Source organism: Vombatus ursinus, unplaced genomic scaffold, assembly GCF_900497805.2.
Source record: "Vombatus ursinus unplaced genomic scaffold, bare-nosed wombat genome assembly UNPS02014772.1, whole genome shotgun sequence".
Lineage (NCBI taxonomy): Eukaryota > Metazoa > Chordata > Mammalia > Diprotodontia > Vombatidae > Vombatus > Vombatus ursinus.
In genome coordinates, this window is record NW_020954550.1 from 33057540 (window position 1) to 33074694 (window position 17155).

General features: G+C 38.3%; 1 protein-coding gene across 2 annotated transcripts in view; it reads left to right on the forward strand.

Annotated features, from left to right (window-relative positions):
- C6 (complement C6) overlaps positions 1-17155 on the forward strand; it is a 72977-nt gene that overhangs the window by 18668 nt on the left and 37154 nt on the right. For both annotated transcript variants that reach the window (XM_027863504.1, XM_027863503.1), the window contains exons 5-6: positions 2969-3110; positions 13684-13822. In XM_027863504.1, the coding sequence (XP_027719305.1) occupies positions 2969-3110; positions 13684-13822 (281 nt within the window). The remainder of the gene's footprint in view (positions 1-2968; positions 3111-13683; positions 13823-17155) is intronic.

The following is a 17155-nucleotide window of genomic DNA, read 5'->3' on the forward strand; positions in this document are numbered from 1 at the left end:
CTATCTAGGCAACTCAGTGATACTCTAAGTTATAGAGCAAGTGACATTCAGCATGGCTATTGGGAGTTTCCTTACCCAGAGTTCCTTATATCAATGAAATCACAGATCCAGTTAAAAAAAAGCCAAAAAAGTTTTTCTTGACACAGCAAATAATAAACAAATCAAATATATCATCATTAGAAGCAGCTAGGTGGTACAGTGGAGAGAGCACTGGGCTTGGAATCAGGAAGCCCTGAGTTCAAATCTCACCTCAGACATTTACTAGCTGTGTCACTCTGGGCAAGTCATTTAACCTCTCTCTTCCTCAGTTCCCTCAACTGTAAAATGAGGATAATATAGGACTTACCTCCCAGGGCTGTTGTGAGTATTAAATGTGATATTTGTAAAGCACTTAGCACAGTACCTGGCACATAGTAGGTGCTTAATAAATTCTTTCTCCTCCATCATTTATTTAGACCAATAATATAAACAGGTTCATGAAAGTTTTAACATACGTTCATTGACAAACCTATAGTGAAATAGTATAAGAAAGTTAGGCATGTTACAACTGTATCACCCAGTTTCTTCATGTGAATTCTTAAAGGGGGTATCTGTAAAATGGGTATTACAATAACACCTACCTCCCAAGGTGGCTGTGAGGACCAAATAGAATGATCACTGCAAAGTACTTAGCACGGTTCCTGGCACAAAGTATGCTCTATATAAATGTTAATTATCAGCTATTATGAAATATTATCTTCATTTTGTAAATGGGTAAAGTCAAGTCTAGAGAATTGAAGAGGCTTGCTTATAGTCACAGAGTTAGTAAGTGCTAGAGCTGGGATAGTAACCTAAGTCTCAGGATGCCAAAGCCAGTGCGGTTTGTGCTAAACTTCATCTATATTGTGATAGAATCACAATCGTATTCTTTTTTTCTTTCTAAAAGAGTTAATGGCAGGGTTATATACCAAATAGTCAGGAACCATAAGTTAAAACTTAAATAAAAAAGTCTTTCAATTTTTTAGATATCTAACTTCTACATAAAAATATTTTTCTTTTTTTCTGCCGTGGTATGTGTGTGTGTGTATGTGTGTATAGAGAAAATGCACTTATGTGTATACATATACATATATACACATACATATCTTCACTCTTAATTATAACTGTCTTGGGTTGGGGAGAGGGAAAAAGAACAAAGCAAAAAGTGCACAGCAGAGAATAAAAGAAAACTTACAAGGAAGCAAAAAAAAGATGGACAGCTCAGAACATAATGCATAGTATTTCTTGAAATGGAAATTTATTGCTATATATTTTGAATCCTCTCTTACATTCTGCTGTGCACATGGCAACACTTTTTCTTATTTTGTATTTAAGTTTATATGTTTCTTTTTCTTCTCTTGTCTATTTAAATTTTACTATATAAGTTTAAAATAAATTATTTAAAAAAAGAAAAACAATATGCTCTTGACCTGAGATTTCCTAGCTATAGGGAACTCCTTATGGTGAAATTCCCTTAACTTCGGCAGACCAGCATCTCATTTAAAATTTATAGCTTTATAGATGAAGCCATTACTAGAGCAGAATGGCTGAGGCCTTGAACCAGGAGCCTGCATCTGAGGGGAAAGGGAGAGACAGCTGCCTTCTTTCCACTAGAATTATAGCTGCAGGTGGAATATCTCTCTCCTGGCAGCCTTCCTTTCCACTTACAATCCTAGCACAGTGACAGACCAAATTCTTTGGAAGAACACTTCATCTACCCTCACATGAATTTGTCTCAAGTGCTGGGGCCCATATATACTCTGCTTAGATAATTGCCTTTATACTGAGAAATTAAGTGACTTGCCCATGGCCATAATTGTATTTGTCAGAAACAAAATTTAAACCCACATCTTCCAGAACCCAAGGCCAGTCCCCTATTTACTATGCCATGCTGACTATTCATATGTATCTTTTCCCAAAACAACAGGAATTTTGTTGTTTAAAAGCAAAATGAAAATTTTTTTAGTATGTCTTGAGATCTATATAAATCACCATTATAAGCTTTATGTGTATAGTCCTATAAAATGAAAATTAATCTTTAAATAATAGTAATACCTTAAAAGAGTTTGAGTCATCCAAGAAAGCCTTACTACACTGTCTTTACTGTGGTTGGGGATGAACACTAGAAAGCTGTAGAACAAGAATTGAAATATGCTTTCTGGAAAATTCTCAGTTAACAAAGACCGTTTCATTATAATTGTCTAATTATTGCAGTTAATGAAGATATTATTACATATTCCTTGTAAAAAGATCATTTCCATTATTTGAATGATTAGTCAGTTCTACTGATGAAGTCAAATATTTTAAATGTTTTTCTATGACACATGAATTTCCCAGCGTTTCATGGCCTTGTTTTTGTGGCTAACATAAAACTGTTTACTATTAATAGTCATCAGTTCTAAGAAGTGACAACCTCTGCTCACCTTGCCTGATATTCAGTAATTTAGGCATTTTTCAATAATTTAAATGTCTACCTACAATTGTCTCTGCCAATAGTCTCTCAGTATTACTTTTCTAGTGGTCATAAATAAGCTCTTAATCTCCCATTGTCCTATGAAAAAACAGAATAATTCAATGAGTTTGGTTCTGTCATACAGGAACATAATACAGTAGACTGTATGTGTTTCATCCCTCTGACAAGGTAATTTTTGTTCTATTGTTCAGTACAGTCAGAAGATTCTAAGATTTGTTTCCCTTTCTAACAAAGCAAAATAAATATTTGGATTGGTGCTTCAGATGTCTATTGGCCTCTTAGGAAAAAGGAGAAAAATCAGTTTATCTTTTATCACCCCATTTTTAGAAATTCTTTTATCTGTTTTCAAGCTAGTAGAATATTCCCTATACTTTGCCTTGAAACCAAGGGCATTTGTGGCCCAAATTTACATAACAAACCTTTAAAAAAAATTTTAAAGTATTTTGTTACATGATATTTTTCTTTTCCTCAAAATAGGTCGATGTATTGCCAAAAACTTGTTATGCAATGGAGAAAATGACTGCAGAGATAACTCAGATGAAAAGGATTGTGACAGACAGAAAAGAGTGTGTAATAGAGTGTACCATCCTATCCCAAGTGTGCAGTTAATGGGAAATGGGTATGTAACTTAATAATTTTACCATTTTTATGGAGAGGGAATCACAGAAGTATGGAGCTAGAAGTAGAAAATAAAGGAATTCCATGAAGGCATTTGTTGAAATATCCCCCCCTTAATTCCCACCAACTCCCTTTACATTATCCTTTGCCACCCCTGACCACAACATTTCAGTGGTTATAGAATGCTAGAGACATTAATGCTGGATGATCCCTCAGTCCAACTCCCTTATGTTTTGTTTTGTTTTTTTGGCAAGGCAATTGGGGTTAAGTGACTTGCCCAGGGTCACATAGCTAGTAGGTGTCTGAGATTGGATTTAAACTCAGGTCCTCCTGACTCCAGGGCCCAGGTTCTATGTACTGCGCCACCTAGCTGCCCCATCCCCCTCATTTCATGAGGAGCATATAAGCACCATCAGTAGTGACTGGGCCCTCAGCCCAGACACAGTGAGATGGAGTGTCTGGAGGCGAGGAAATCCTGACATAGCACATAGGCCTTAATGATGTCATTACAGGATTTGCTATTGTGGAGGACAGCAGCAGCCATGCAGCTGACTCTAAGTATATTCAGCTGTGCCAATGTTGTCAAAAACGCAGTCAGAAACAGAATCTTAGGATCTTAAGGCAGGAAGAGGCCTTATAGATTTTTGAATCCGACTATCCCCATTTATAGGTGAAGAAACTAAGACCTATAGAGGTGAGGGAGGGGGGATGTTTTGACTTAGTCCAGAGGATGTGATAGCCAGCTTCGAATACTTGAAGAAGAAGGATTAGAAGTGCTCCATTTAACCCCAAAGGGCAGAACTAGGAGAAACAGATAGTAATTACAGAAGTAAACTTATGTGGGTATAATTTCAAGGTTGTGCTGGAGCCAGCTCCCGAGGGCTTGTAAGTCCATTGTTAAATATTCACTGTAATCATTTATACCTTGGAAATGTATTGGTTAGTTGATTGTCTAGATTTAAGAAAGAGATGGAAAAAAAGCTAATCATATAAATTTGAAAGTATATCAAGGGTTTGGAGAGTTGGTTGTTAAACATTTACCAGCATTTTCCTGGATGTAAAAGAAGACTTTTTAATGATCTTAGCTTTCCAAAAGTGGAATGGGCTGCCTTGAGCAATAGTGGGTTCATCATTATTTAAGGTCTGTGAGCAGATAATGTGTGTACATTTGAACATATTTTGTCTCCAACATGGCTCACACCAAAGGACTGCCAAGGTACTTTCTAACTAAGATTTTCTAAGGTGACTTGTCCAAGGTCACACAGTGGGTTGGTCTAGAAACTTGGACAAGAGCCCTGGACTCCTCACTTGTGGTACAGAACTCTTGAGAAATAATTGGGAAGAGAAGAAATAAGGGTTATCTAGAATAAGTAAAAGAATGATGATGGAATGATCAAGTCAAAGGAAGATGCCTTCATGGACTTCCTTTAATAGGACAATATCAATAAAGCCCCTTTACCTCTTTAGCTACTGGCCAAATGGCCAGCAGTTCACTGCTTCCTTAGATTGGGGCACATTAGGGTGTAGGGAGTTTTTAACTTCCAGAAATAAATAGGACAAAAATCTTAATGCCAAGAGGGAAAAGAGAAACAAATGATGGTTAGGGTTAGGGTTAGAGTTGAAATGATTATCTAGCAATGGTGCACCAGACCTAAGCAGAGTATGGATCTGTCCTAAAGACTCTTGCCATTCATAAGATGACAGGTCCAGGAGCTACCCCGTCCTTTCAACACTGACCTGGAGGGTTTTGTTTGAGGATCATCTGACAGGAATTTCTTTGCTCTAGAACTGCACTTACTGCCCATCCCATTCAGCTATAACATGTTACCATGTCTAGGTTCGTAGCTCTAGGCCAGAAGGGACCTCAGGAGTAAGTAAGTTCAACTGGGCAATTTTACGGAAGAGGAAACTCAGGGCCAAGGAGATTAAATGCCTTGCCCAAATTCACAAAGATAGAAAGCATCAGAGACAGAATTAGACCCCAGGTCTAGAGCCTGTGTTCTTTCCACTATACCCTCTTGTCTGTCTGCCTTATAGTTTTCAAAATGTGATAATTATATATGTATATTAACATAATAATATATCATATGTATAATTATTTCACATTATCTTCACAGCACCTCTACAAAATTAAAGATGTATATTATCATTCCCATTTTACAAGTAAGGAAATTGAGGTCAAATAAGCTTAGCAACTTAACCACAGAAGCACAGCTTCTAAATGGCAGAGCTTGAAATGTAACTCAGTTCTTCAGACTTTTAGCCCAGGACTTTTTTCAACTATACCATTTGCTTTGTTAGTTCATCCATCTCTGCACTCACCAAAGGAATGAACAGAATCAGTGTTTATTTAGAGTTTGCTGTGTGTTAGGCACTGTGCTAAATGCTTTATAATTATTTCCTGATTTGATCCTCATAACAACCCTGGTTAGTAGGTGCTGTTATGATACTCATTTTAAATTTGAGGAAATTGAGGCAGACAAAGATTAAGTGACTTATCTAGGGTCACACAGCTAGCAAGTATCTGAGGCTGAATTTGAACTCAGGTCCTCTTGACTCAAAGTTTAGGTCTCCATGCACTGCATCACTAGCTACATCTCAAAATCCAAGAAAAGAGTCACAATGTCTATACACAAATACCCAAAGTTTAGCAGCAAACATGAAGCACTAGAGGTACTAATCTGTAAGAAAGCAAATTTGGCCTCAAAGACACTATTAAGACTTTGTGGGCTGTAACCCATGACTGAACCATGAGCGTGGATGGGTATACCTTATTGAAAAAGGATGCATGGAGGTTATGGGGCATTGTATTATAGTGCCGTATTATTATGATAATAGTTAACATTTATATAGCACTTTAAGGTTTGAAAATTGCTTCACATTCATTATCTCACTTGATCCTTTCAGTAATCCTGTGGAGGTAGGTGCTATAATTTTCCCCATTATATGGATAACAAAACTAGGGCTGAGAGAGGTTAAAAGACATGTCCAAAATCATACAGATAATGTGTCTGAAGCAAGATTTTAACTCAGCTATTCCCCGACTGTAATTCTAGTTTTATATTCACTATTCTGCCCGGCAGACTCTAATGCATATTCATGCGAGAAAATCTAGGAACAAGAGGAGGAAAGCATAATAAAAAATATTTAGGTTAAGATCAATAAAGAGAAACAGCAGTTATTTTGTCACTGGAGCATATCACAGATCATCTCTTCAGAAGGAATAAACAGAGGAAGAGTTTGGGGGAATAGATCACAAGTGAGGTATAGAGACATAATATAAGAGTGATGGGGGACTTCGGTTTATAAAGACATCTAACTGGAGCTCTTTTTCTGACAAAAGCAGAACTTCTAATAACTTCTTGATTTGCTTTAGTAATAATTTCATCCTTAAAAAAGCAGAGGAATGAATAAAAGGACATTGTATTTGGGATCTGATTCTCCCTTATAGGGAGGAATTGGTTGCTGGGGTGAAAATCATGGGAACTATTGGTGAGGGGGCAACCAACTCCCTCCTAGAGTTTATGATAAAGAAAGAGGTGAAATGCACACGTTGTTTGACATCTACCAGAGATTTTTTGGAAATTCAATTTCAAAAAAATTAGAGGAAAAATAGGTGACAATAGTCAGTGACCACTGACTAAATCTGCAGGGGAAATTAGCCCAGACAAGATAGGAAATGACCTACAGAATAAAAATCTGAAATCAGAAAGGGAAACAATTCTAATGAGAAGGGGAAAAACTGCAATTTATCTGAAGAGTTTAATGTGGATGCACAGGGAACTCTCTGGCTAATTTAGTTGTTTTTTTTTGAGAAGTTTACAAAAGATGGAAGAAAGGCCACCATCCTATAAAAAGAGTATCAGGAACACTAACGCTCATGCTGGGCTGAGGAGGTTGAGGGATGATAAGGGGGAAAAAAGGGATTTGTTTAAGTTCTGTTGGAAGAAAAAGGAAGCTCAGAGAAAGAATAGGAGCTTTGCTTAGGGTGAATAGGATGCTGATTGACAACAGAGAGACAGCAGAGGTACTCAATTATGATTTTACTTCATTTCTCTGTCAAGGAGAATGACCTTTGTACTAGATAGGACAGAACAAAAATGACTAAAAGGGCATTCATATCCAAGATATTAAGAGAGCACTTGGATGCCCTTGATAAATTTAAATCACTTATTCCTGATGAACTACATTCTTGGGAACTGACAGATGTGATTGTTGAGTTACTATTAGTGATATACGAAGGACTATGGAAAACGGAAGACGTATCAGAAAATTGAAGAAAGGTAAATATTGTCCTGATTTTCAAAAAAAAATAAAAAAGGGAAGAGAATAAAGTCTACATCCTACAGGCCAGTAAGCTTAACTTTAATCCTAGAATAGATCATTAAGGAGAAAATTGACTAATATCTATAAAGGGAAGATGTAGTTACAGAGTCAGCATGATTTCATCAAGAAAAGGTCATGCCAGAATAACCTTACTTCCTATTTTGACAGGGCTATTAATGGGTAGATGAGGAAAACTATAGCCATGGCTACGGTTTACCTAGCTTTTAGCAAAGGGTTTGATAAAATATTTCATGCTATTTTTTTTAAAGATAAAGAGATATATATTAGATAATAATACAGTTAGATGAATTCAAAATTGGTTTGATGGCTAAACTCTGAGTAGTTATTAAAAGTTCAATGTCAATGTGGAAGGTCTCCAGTGAAGCACTCAGGGATCTGTGCTTGGCCCTGTGTGGTTTACCATTTTTTATCAATAGCTTGGATAAAGGCATAGGGTGCATGCTTGCCAAATTTTCACATGACACAAAGCTGAGAGAGATGGCTAATATACTGGATCCAAAAGGATCTTTTTAGTACGTAGCATTTAGCTGAATCTGATAAGATGAAATTCAGAGGGATAAATGCAAAGTCTATACTTGCCCGCAAAACCAACTTCATAAAGATAAGATGGAGGAGGGATGGTTAAATGGCAGTTTATCTGAAAAAAAAAAAAAGATCCGGGGTGTCTAAAGGGCTGCAAACTCAATACCACAGTGGAATGTAGCAGCCAAAAAAAAGCAAATGGAATCTTGGCCAGCATTAAGAGACACATGACTTCCAGGTATGGGCAGGTTAGTCCCATGATGCTCTCTCCCCTTGCCAGACCTCATTGGGAGTATTGTGTTCAGTTCTGGATGCTGCAGTTTAACATGGATATAGATAAACTTGAAAATTACAGAGCAAACATCCAGGATGTTGAAAGGCCTTGAGATCCATGTCGTATAAGAATTGATTAAAGCAACTGGGCATGTTTTGCCTGGAGAAGAGAAGATTACATCTGGAAGTTATGAGAGCTCACATCACGTATTTGAAGCACTGTCAGGTGGAAGATTAGATTTGCTACGTAGGTCCCCAGAGGGAAGGAACATGGGTATAGGTTGAGAGAGAAAAGTTTAGGCTCAGTGTCGAGAAAAACCATATCATGATTAGAACTGTCTAAAATACGCTAATGAACTGCAAATTTCCCCCTTCCTTGGGGGTCTTGAAGCAGAATCTGGATTACCATTTGTCAGGTATATCATAGGGGGAATTCCCTTCATGTATGGGTTTGCCTAAAGAGCTAATGAGAACCTTTCTAACTTTCACATTCTGTGACTCTGGGAAAATGATAACTGACACATATCAAGGGACGCATAGGGGAAGGAGCACTGCCTCTGGAGACATAGGATCCAGATTTAAATCCTGCCTCTGATTCTGATTATCTGTATGACCTGGGGAAAGCCATTTTAGCAACCTGGACTGCAGTTTCCTAATTTGTAAAAAGAAGAGCTGGGTGGGTTAGATGTCATCTGAGGTCCTTTCCAGCTGTATGCTTTACAGAGGTTTTCATTTTCTCTTCATAACAGTCACGTGAAGCAGTAGCAGAGCGCTGCATTTCAAACAAATAAACTAGACCAGCAATGATTTATTAAGTGCCTACTAAGTGCTACTCACTCGGTATACAAGCTCAAAAAAAAAAAATGAAACAGTCCCTACCTTCACTGAGGCCATTGTTGGGCAGTTGTCTTGACCATTGAACACACAAAAGGTAAAATCATCTCCCACACACCCTCAGTGTACGAAGGTGGGAAGAAAACATAGCTGAGAACAGCCCTTTCGGAGCCCTGGTTCTCAGCCTTCTGGGGTTCTCCTTATTATACTAAGAGGTTGTGTAGGATGTAAATAAAATAGTACTAAAAATATGTCCAAGAACACTGGGGATAAACAGTGGCCAGATCACAGTCTAAGGGCTCTGTGCTTCTCTGCACTGTCACATGGAGCCCTTGAAGCCAACGTGAATGCCAAAATAGCCAACATTAAGAACTGCGTCAGGGCTGCAATGCAAAGTACTGCTATATTCTGTGAAAGACCCAAAATAGCATCATTGAGAAACAGATGAATATTAACATCTGTCAACTCTTCAACAAAATCAATAGAATGTGTCAAGGACACACTGACTGGTGGATTCTGGTCAAAACAGTTACCCACAGTTACGATTCATTTGTGAATGGTAGATTGATAAGCATCTATCACAATGGAGAAATGAGAGGCAGTGTGAAATGTGGATATAATACTGAATTTGGAGTCAAGAAGACCTGAGTTCATTCACTTACTAAATGCAGGATCTTGGGTGAGCAGCTAGTGGATAGTATGGGACACTGTTGGATTGAGTCAAGAAATCCTGAGTTCAAATTCAGCCTCAGACACTTCTTAGCTGAGTGACCCTGGGCAATTTAACATCTGTCTGTCTCCCCAACTTTAAAATAGGGATAATAATAGCATCTACCTCGTAGGTTTGTTGTAAAAATCAAATAAGTTGTGTATCAAGTGCTTTGCAAACCTTAAAGCATTATATGAATGCTATAGCTATTACTATAATTATTTTTATTAAAATGGGGATGATAATAGTACCTACTCCCTAGGACTCTAGTGAGGAGCAAATCAGATAATATTTGTACAGCACTTTGCAAACCTTAAATCTGTATATAAATGCTATTATAATTATTGCTTAATTTTGGGGCCTCAGTTTCCCCTCTGAAAAATGAAAATAGTAGCACCCCACAGAGTTATTGTGAGGCTCAGTGTAGATAATGTGTATTAAGCTATTTTCAGTCCATAAAGCCCTATACAAATACGTACAAGTTAACCAAAATGAGCAAATAAATACAAACAGAGTTATGGATTTAGGAGGGCCTTCAGAGACCCTTTAATCCAACTCCCTCATTTTACAGTTGAGGAAAACCGGAGTCTAGGGATGTCAAATGACTTGCCCAGGGTCACTATGATGTAGTATGCATCATAGGTGAGTCCCCTGCCTCCAGAGCCAGAGCTTTTTCCTCTATACCCTACTACCTTAAATGAGGAAAGATGAAAGATGACAAACACTTTGGAAACACTAGTTATTATGATAGCTTTTCATATCTTCCCCCTCAATTCTTCTTTCTTTCAGCTAAATGCACCCAGTTCCTTTCATTTCTTCTCCTGTCACATTGTCTTCAGCCCACCTGCTACTCTGGACATGCTCAGATGTTCAGCATCCCTCCTGCACACACCTTTAAACTTTTTTTTTTAATTTATAGAATAAAACAGGCATTTCCATAACATAGTACAATAGAAACAGATGGTTGCATGTGAAACTGGCACAACTTGCTATTCCTTTCAAATATACAACGAAATTTTCATGTAAATTTCCTTTCGTTCTTCCTTCTCCACCCCTTCCCTAAAGATGGCTATCATCAGACATAAGAGGACCTGGGTTCAAATCCTACCTCTACCACTTACTATCTATGTGACTCCAGATAAGTCACTTCATCTCTCTGTGCCTCAGTTTCCGCATGTGTAAATAGGTATACATAGATGTAAAATTATTCCATACATACTTTTATTTATCAGTTCTTCCTCTAGATGCAGACAGTGTCTTTCTTCATATGTCCTTTGTGGCTAATTTGGGTATTTATAATAGTCAAAATGACTTATTCACTGAAAGTCATTCTTAAAACAATTGCTATTACTGTGTACAATGTTCTCTTGGTTCTGCTCATTTTGCTCTTCATTACTTTGTGGAAGTCTTCCCATGTTTTTCTAAGATCATTGAGCTCATCATTTCTTTTTTTTTTTTTTTTTTGGTGAGGCAATCAGGGTTAAGTGACTTGCTCAGGGTCACACAGCTAGTAAGTGTCAAGTATCTGAAGGCAGATTTGAACTTAGGTCCCCCTGACTCCAAGGCCAGAGCTCTATCCGCTTCGCCACCTAGCTGCCCCTGAGCTCATCATTTCTTAAAGCACAGTAATATTCCATCACAATCTTACACCACAACTTGTTCAGCCATTTCCCAATCAATGGGCATCCTTAGACTTTAAGGGCTGTGGAGAAGTCAGTCAATCATTCTCCACAGCACTTCCTTTGAAATCACTGAGAGGCACATAGTAGGCCCTGTTCAGACCATAGCTCTCCAAATGTGTTCAGTTCAGGGCACCAGCAGGGTAGGGGACACCGAGTCCAGAGGAGGGCTGAGAAAATGGTGAATAGACTAAAAAATCATGTTTCATTAAAACGAATGAAGGAACTAGGCTTGTTTGGCTGAGAGAAGGGAAGACTCATGGAGGACCTGAAGGGAGAGTCATGGTACTGCTGCACAAAGGTTGTTGCATTTGAAGTCAAAGGACCGGGAGGGAACCTGAGTCTGTTACTGTGTTTGTCTGATGACAGACAGATAGTGTTTGTCGTCTTTACGAGATCTTGGGCAAATCAGTTAACAAGTGCTTCATGTATCAAATAGGGTATGATAATTGTGATTTTTAAAATTTGTTGTTTGCTGTTATAGTTATAAGTGATAGGAATCACTTGGGCTAAGGGGTCCTAAGGTCCATAAACGCATAAGCAATAATAACTTGTACTCTCCTACTGTCTCAACTCATGCTGATTATGTGTCAAACTTGTAAATGATTGTGCTCCTGGGGCTCTAATTGTAGTGACCACAATTCCAAAGGGGACAGGTAGGTGGCACAGTGGATACAGCACTGTTTGGAATTAGGATGGCATCTTCCTGAGTTCAAATCTAACCTCAGACACTAGCCACGTGACCCTGGGCAAGCCACTTAACCCTGTTTGCCTCAGTTTGCTCATCTGTAAAATGAACTGGAAAAGGAAATGGCAAACCACTCCAGTATCTTTGCCAAGAAAATCCCAAATGGAGTCATGAAGAGTCAGACATAAATAAACAACAACAATAGAACAGATCATTTAAAATTAGAAAGGTTAACTGATTTCCCTGGAAGTCATATAGTTAACAGAATTAGGACTCAAACTTGAGTGTCCATATTGTAAAGCCAGGGCTCTTTGAGAGGGAGTAGATATAGGTAGTGAAGTGTAAAGCTGGGGGGCCTGGATTCAACAAGACCTGAGTTTTAACCTGGTCTTAGACACTTCTTAGCTGTGTGACCCTGGACAAGACATTTAACCCTGTTTGCCTCAGTTTCCTCATCTGAAAAATGAGAATAATTATAATACATGCTTCCCAGGGTTGCAAAGCTAAAATAAGATATTTGTAAAGCATTTGAAAGGCCATATAAGTGCTACACATTATTATATTTATCATCATTTAATGATGATGACGATGCCTCTAGAGGTCATCATGAGGAGAACTAGGAGGAAATTACAAGGAGTTTGATTTCAGCTCCATATAAGGAAGAATTTCCTAATAAGAAAAGATTTCTAAAAGTGAAATGATTACCTTGACAGAGAGTAAGTTCCCCATCACTGACTATGTCCAAATAGAGGCTAGATAACCACTGTTTGGGATGATGGAGAAGACAGTCATGCTCCAAGTGGAGGCTGTATTACAAAAGACAGCATGGTGTGAGAATAAAACAAACAAAATAAAACTTTCAATGTGAATTCTGAGGACCTACACTAGAATCTCCAGGAGCTCTGCTGTTTACTTGTGAGACTTGGAATAAATCACTTTTCTATCAGGAGCTCTGTTTCGTCATCTGTAAAATGAAAGGATTAGAGCACTGGGTTTGCCATAAGAGGACCTACGTTCAAATCCTACCTCTACCACTTACTACCTGTGTGACTCAGGATAAGTCACTTCATCTCTCTGTGCTTCAGTTTCCTCACATGTAAAACTGGCACATTGAACTGGCTGGTTTACATAGAGGTCCTTTCCACCCCTAAGCATATTATCTAAGATCCTAAGGCACGATAATCTTCATTATTTCTTCTTGTTCTCTGATACTAGGCTAGAGTATATTGTTGTTTTTCCTTATAAGCTAACTTTAAAGGCTCTATGTGTTTCACAAGTAATGAAATCTTGAGAAATTTTAAATGTATGTTTTGGAACAAGTAGGTAAGTAGACTGATAAGAAGCCAAGTATGACCCAGGAGGGGTATGCTGTGGCTTCCAGCCTCTCTACCCCCTGGGGCAGAATAAAGAATGCTTTTCTCAAGCATTCTTCATGTGTCAGAAAATATCCAGGGGAGAAGAGGAATAAGGTCTTGATATTGCTTCACAGCTGTTGAATTCCTGGAAATTGCTTTGTCCCTAGGTTTCACTTTCTGGCGGGAGAACCCAGAGGAGAAGTCCTTGATAATGCTTTCACTGGAGGAAAATGTACGACCGTCAAAAGCAGCAGAACCAGTAACCCTTACCGTGTCCCAGCCAATATAGAAAGCGTCAACTTTGAGGTACAACCACACTGAGGTCTCTCATCTCATGGGCATCCTCAATACTAAACTCTTTTTTTTTTCTTTTTGGTTAGGCAATTGGGGTTAAGTAACTAGCCCGGGGTCACACAGCTAGTAAGTGTCTGGTGACTGAGGCTGGATTTGAACTTAGGTCCTCCTGACTCCAAGGCCAAAGCTCTATCCACTGTGCCACCTAGCTACTTCCATGCTAAACTCTTAAGAGTCCAGTCCACTTTGCAGTGTAGCCTGGGAAGTGAAATCTGGTGTCAGAGTCAGGAAGCCTTAGGGTTAAGAGCGTTGAGGACATTCTCTGGACCAGGCAATGGGTACAACCTTCACACAGGGGCGTGGTTCTATCGACTCAGGCTTCCCAAGACATTTTCACCCCTGTTATAGGGCTAATTCTCTATGTATATTAACACAGCAATGAAAACATGTCCAATACTACCAGTCAGTTGTTCAAGGCTTAAGAGAAATCAAACAATGTAATGAAAACAAGGCAGCGAACTTCTTCATTCTATTTTTTTGGTTGGCTTGTTTTTTTTATAAGAATCCGGTTTTGTAGTAAAAAAAAAAAAATGTTGGTTTTCCTAACTTGGTAATCTCAGCACAATGGGCTCCAAATGTTTTTTGATCATGTACCCCATTAGTAAAAAATATTTCTTAGCAGGAATAGGTATATATTTACTTATTTATGGATGCATGTACTACTATACTAATAATGATATACATCATAAAACACAAAAATAGACATTTCAAAAGGTTGAGATAAAGACAAAATAGTATTTGATCCTGGAGTAATAGAAAGCCATCGAAGTCTATTGAGTAGGGGTTTGACTTAGGCAGATCTGGGCATCAGCAAAAATCCTTTAGGTAGACCTCATTTTCTTCATCTGGAAAATGATGAATGGAAAATGACTCAATGGCCTCTGAGATACCTTCCAACTCTAAAGCTATGACACTAAGAGAAAAGGAAAGGCCTATGTACAAACCAGAATTAACTCATTTTGCTATTAATATAGTTAGACAACTACTCCACCTCATTCAGGTTTAGTAGATGTGAAGGAGCCAAGGCTCACTGGGATGCAACCAGTCCTTCTCAACCATGAGAGAGCATGCGGCATGCAAGACAATTTGATTACTTCTTTTTGGATAGTGTTACTACTGTGGAATGTCAAGAAAATTCAAATCAGTTCAACAAATATTATTAAGCACCTACTGTGTATAGAACTTGGATTTAAGCATCAGATGAAATAACCCTATGTTTGGATAAGAAAAGGTTCATACCCTATAGAGATTTGAATATGTTAAAGTGATTAGTCAATGCCCAAATAACTGTAATGTAAAATAATAAAAGATGATTGCCTAAGAGATGTGCAAACAAAGTGTGATGGGAGATTCCAGGAGATAATACCACTGCTAAATGGGAAAAGTAGAGAAAGTTCCTTGAAAGAAATGATACTTAGTAACTAAAGGAGGAGGAATGCAGTAGACAGAGTACGCATATAGCAAAGCCTTTGACAAAGTCCTTCATGATATCCTTGTCAACAAAAGGGAGAGATGCAGATTAAGGGATCGGGCAGTTAGGCTGATGCAGAGCAGAATGGCTGGATCCAAAGAGTTGATACCAAGGAATCACAGTTTCTAGTGGTGTCTCCCTGGGGTCTGTCTTTGTCGTCTTGCTCTTGAACATTTTTTATCAATAGTTTAGATGCAGGAATCGATGATATGTTATCAGATTTGCAGATGATGTGATGCTATAAGCAATAGCAAGGTACTGAATGACAGTCAGGCTCCCAAGATTAAGCAAAATCTAAGAAGCTGAAATTTAATAGAGATAAATATAAGATCAAAAATCTATCAACTTCACAAATACAAAATGGAAGGGGGAAGAATGACTAGGTCACATGTAAAAGAAATTTGTAGTTTTCGGTAGCCTACACCTGCAGCATGAGTCAACAGTATGACATGGCACCCAATTTTAGGTTCTATTAATAGAGATATAATGGAATGAATAGATGCTTAAGGAAATGAGGGAAATTCAAATATACATCATTGGATTCCAAATCCAGCATCCTAGGGAGTGAGGTGGAACACTGTATTGAGCTCCAGGCCTGCCCTCAGGAAGACCTGAGTTCACATCCAATCTCAGACACTAGGTGTGTGACCCTGGGCAAGTCACTTAACCTCTGTTTGCCTCAGTTTCCTCAACTACAAAATGAGGATAATAGAAGTAGCTACTTCACAGAGCTGTTGTGAGGATTAAAGGAGATCATATTTATGCAGTGTTTAGCCCAGTGCCAGGCACATAGCAGACACTATTTTGCTGTTATGCAGTCATTTCAGCCATCTCCAACTCTTCATGACCCCATTTAGAGTTTTCTTGGCAAAGATACTGGATTGAATTGCCATTTTCTTCTCCAGCTCATTTTACAGATGAGGAAACTGAGGCAAACAGAGTTAAATGACTTTCCCCGGGTCTCACCGCTAGTAAGTGTCTGAGGCAGATTTGAACTCATGAAGATGAGTCTTCCTGACTCCAAGCCCAGCACTTTATTCCCTGTACCACCTAGCTGCCCCTTAGTAGATATTATATAAATTCTTATTCCCTACTTTTCTCCTTCCCCTCTTCCCTTCCATACTGCTTTCCCTTCAAAAGGAAGTCATGGTTTAGTACATAGATTATTGGATTTGCAGTTAGTATCACCTCTGATACTTCCTAGTTGTGTGACCATGAGCAAATCACTTAACTTTTAGGAGTCTTAGTTTCTCCATCTGTAAAATGGCAAGAATAATACCTATAGTACCTACCTGTCAAAACTGTTTTTGTTTTTTGTTTTTTCCCAGACCTCTTATTTCATGGAAATGTACTTGTGTGTGTGGAACCTCCTTCTACTAATATGGATGAGCAAAAGAGACATCCTGTGTCATTTGTCCAAGCTCAGACAGCTAGTATGTTTCAGAGGCAAACCCAGTCTCTCTAACTCTGCCTCCTCGTCTATCCATTGTAACCCACTCCCTCACAGGGTTCTTGTAAGAATCAAATGAGATAATACATATAAGGTGCTTTGCAAACCTTAAAGTGCCTTATAAATGTCGATTATTATCATTGTAATTATCATGGAATATAGAAGTTGTTTGATAGTATTTGAAAGGTTGTCATATAGAAAAGAGGTTGGACATCTGCTTGCCTCCAAAAGCCAGAACTAAGCAATAAATCAGAACTTACAGAGAAGCAGATTCAGTGCCTCTATCAAAAAAAAATTAAAACTTTGTAATAATTTTAACAGTCCATAAGTAGGAAGGACTAACTCAAGAGAAAAGGAGGACTGA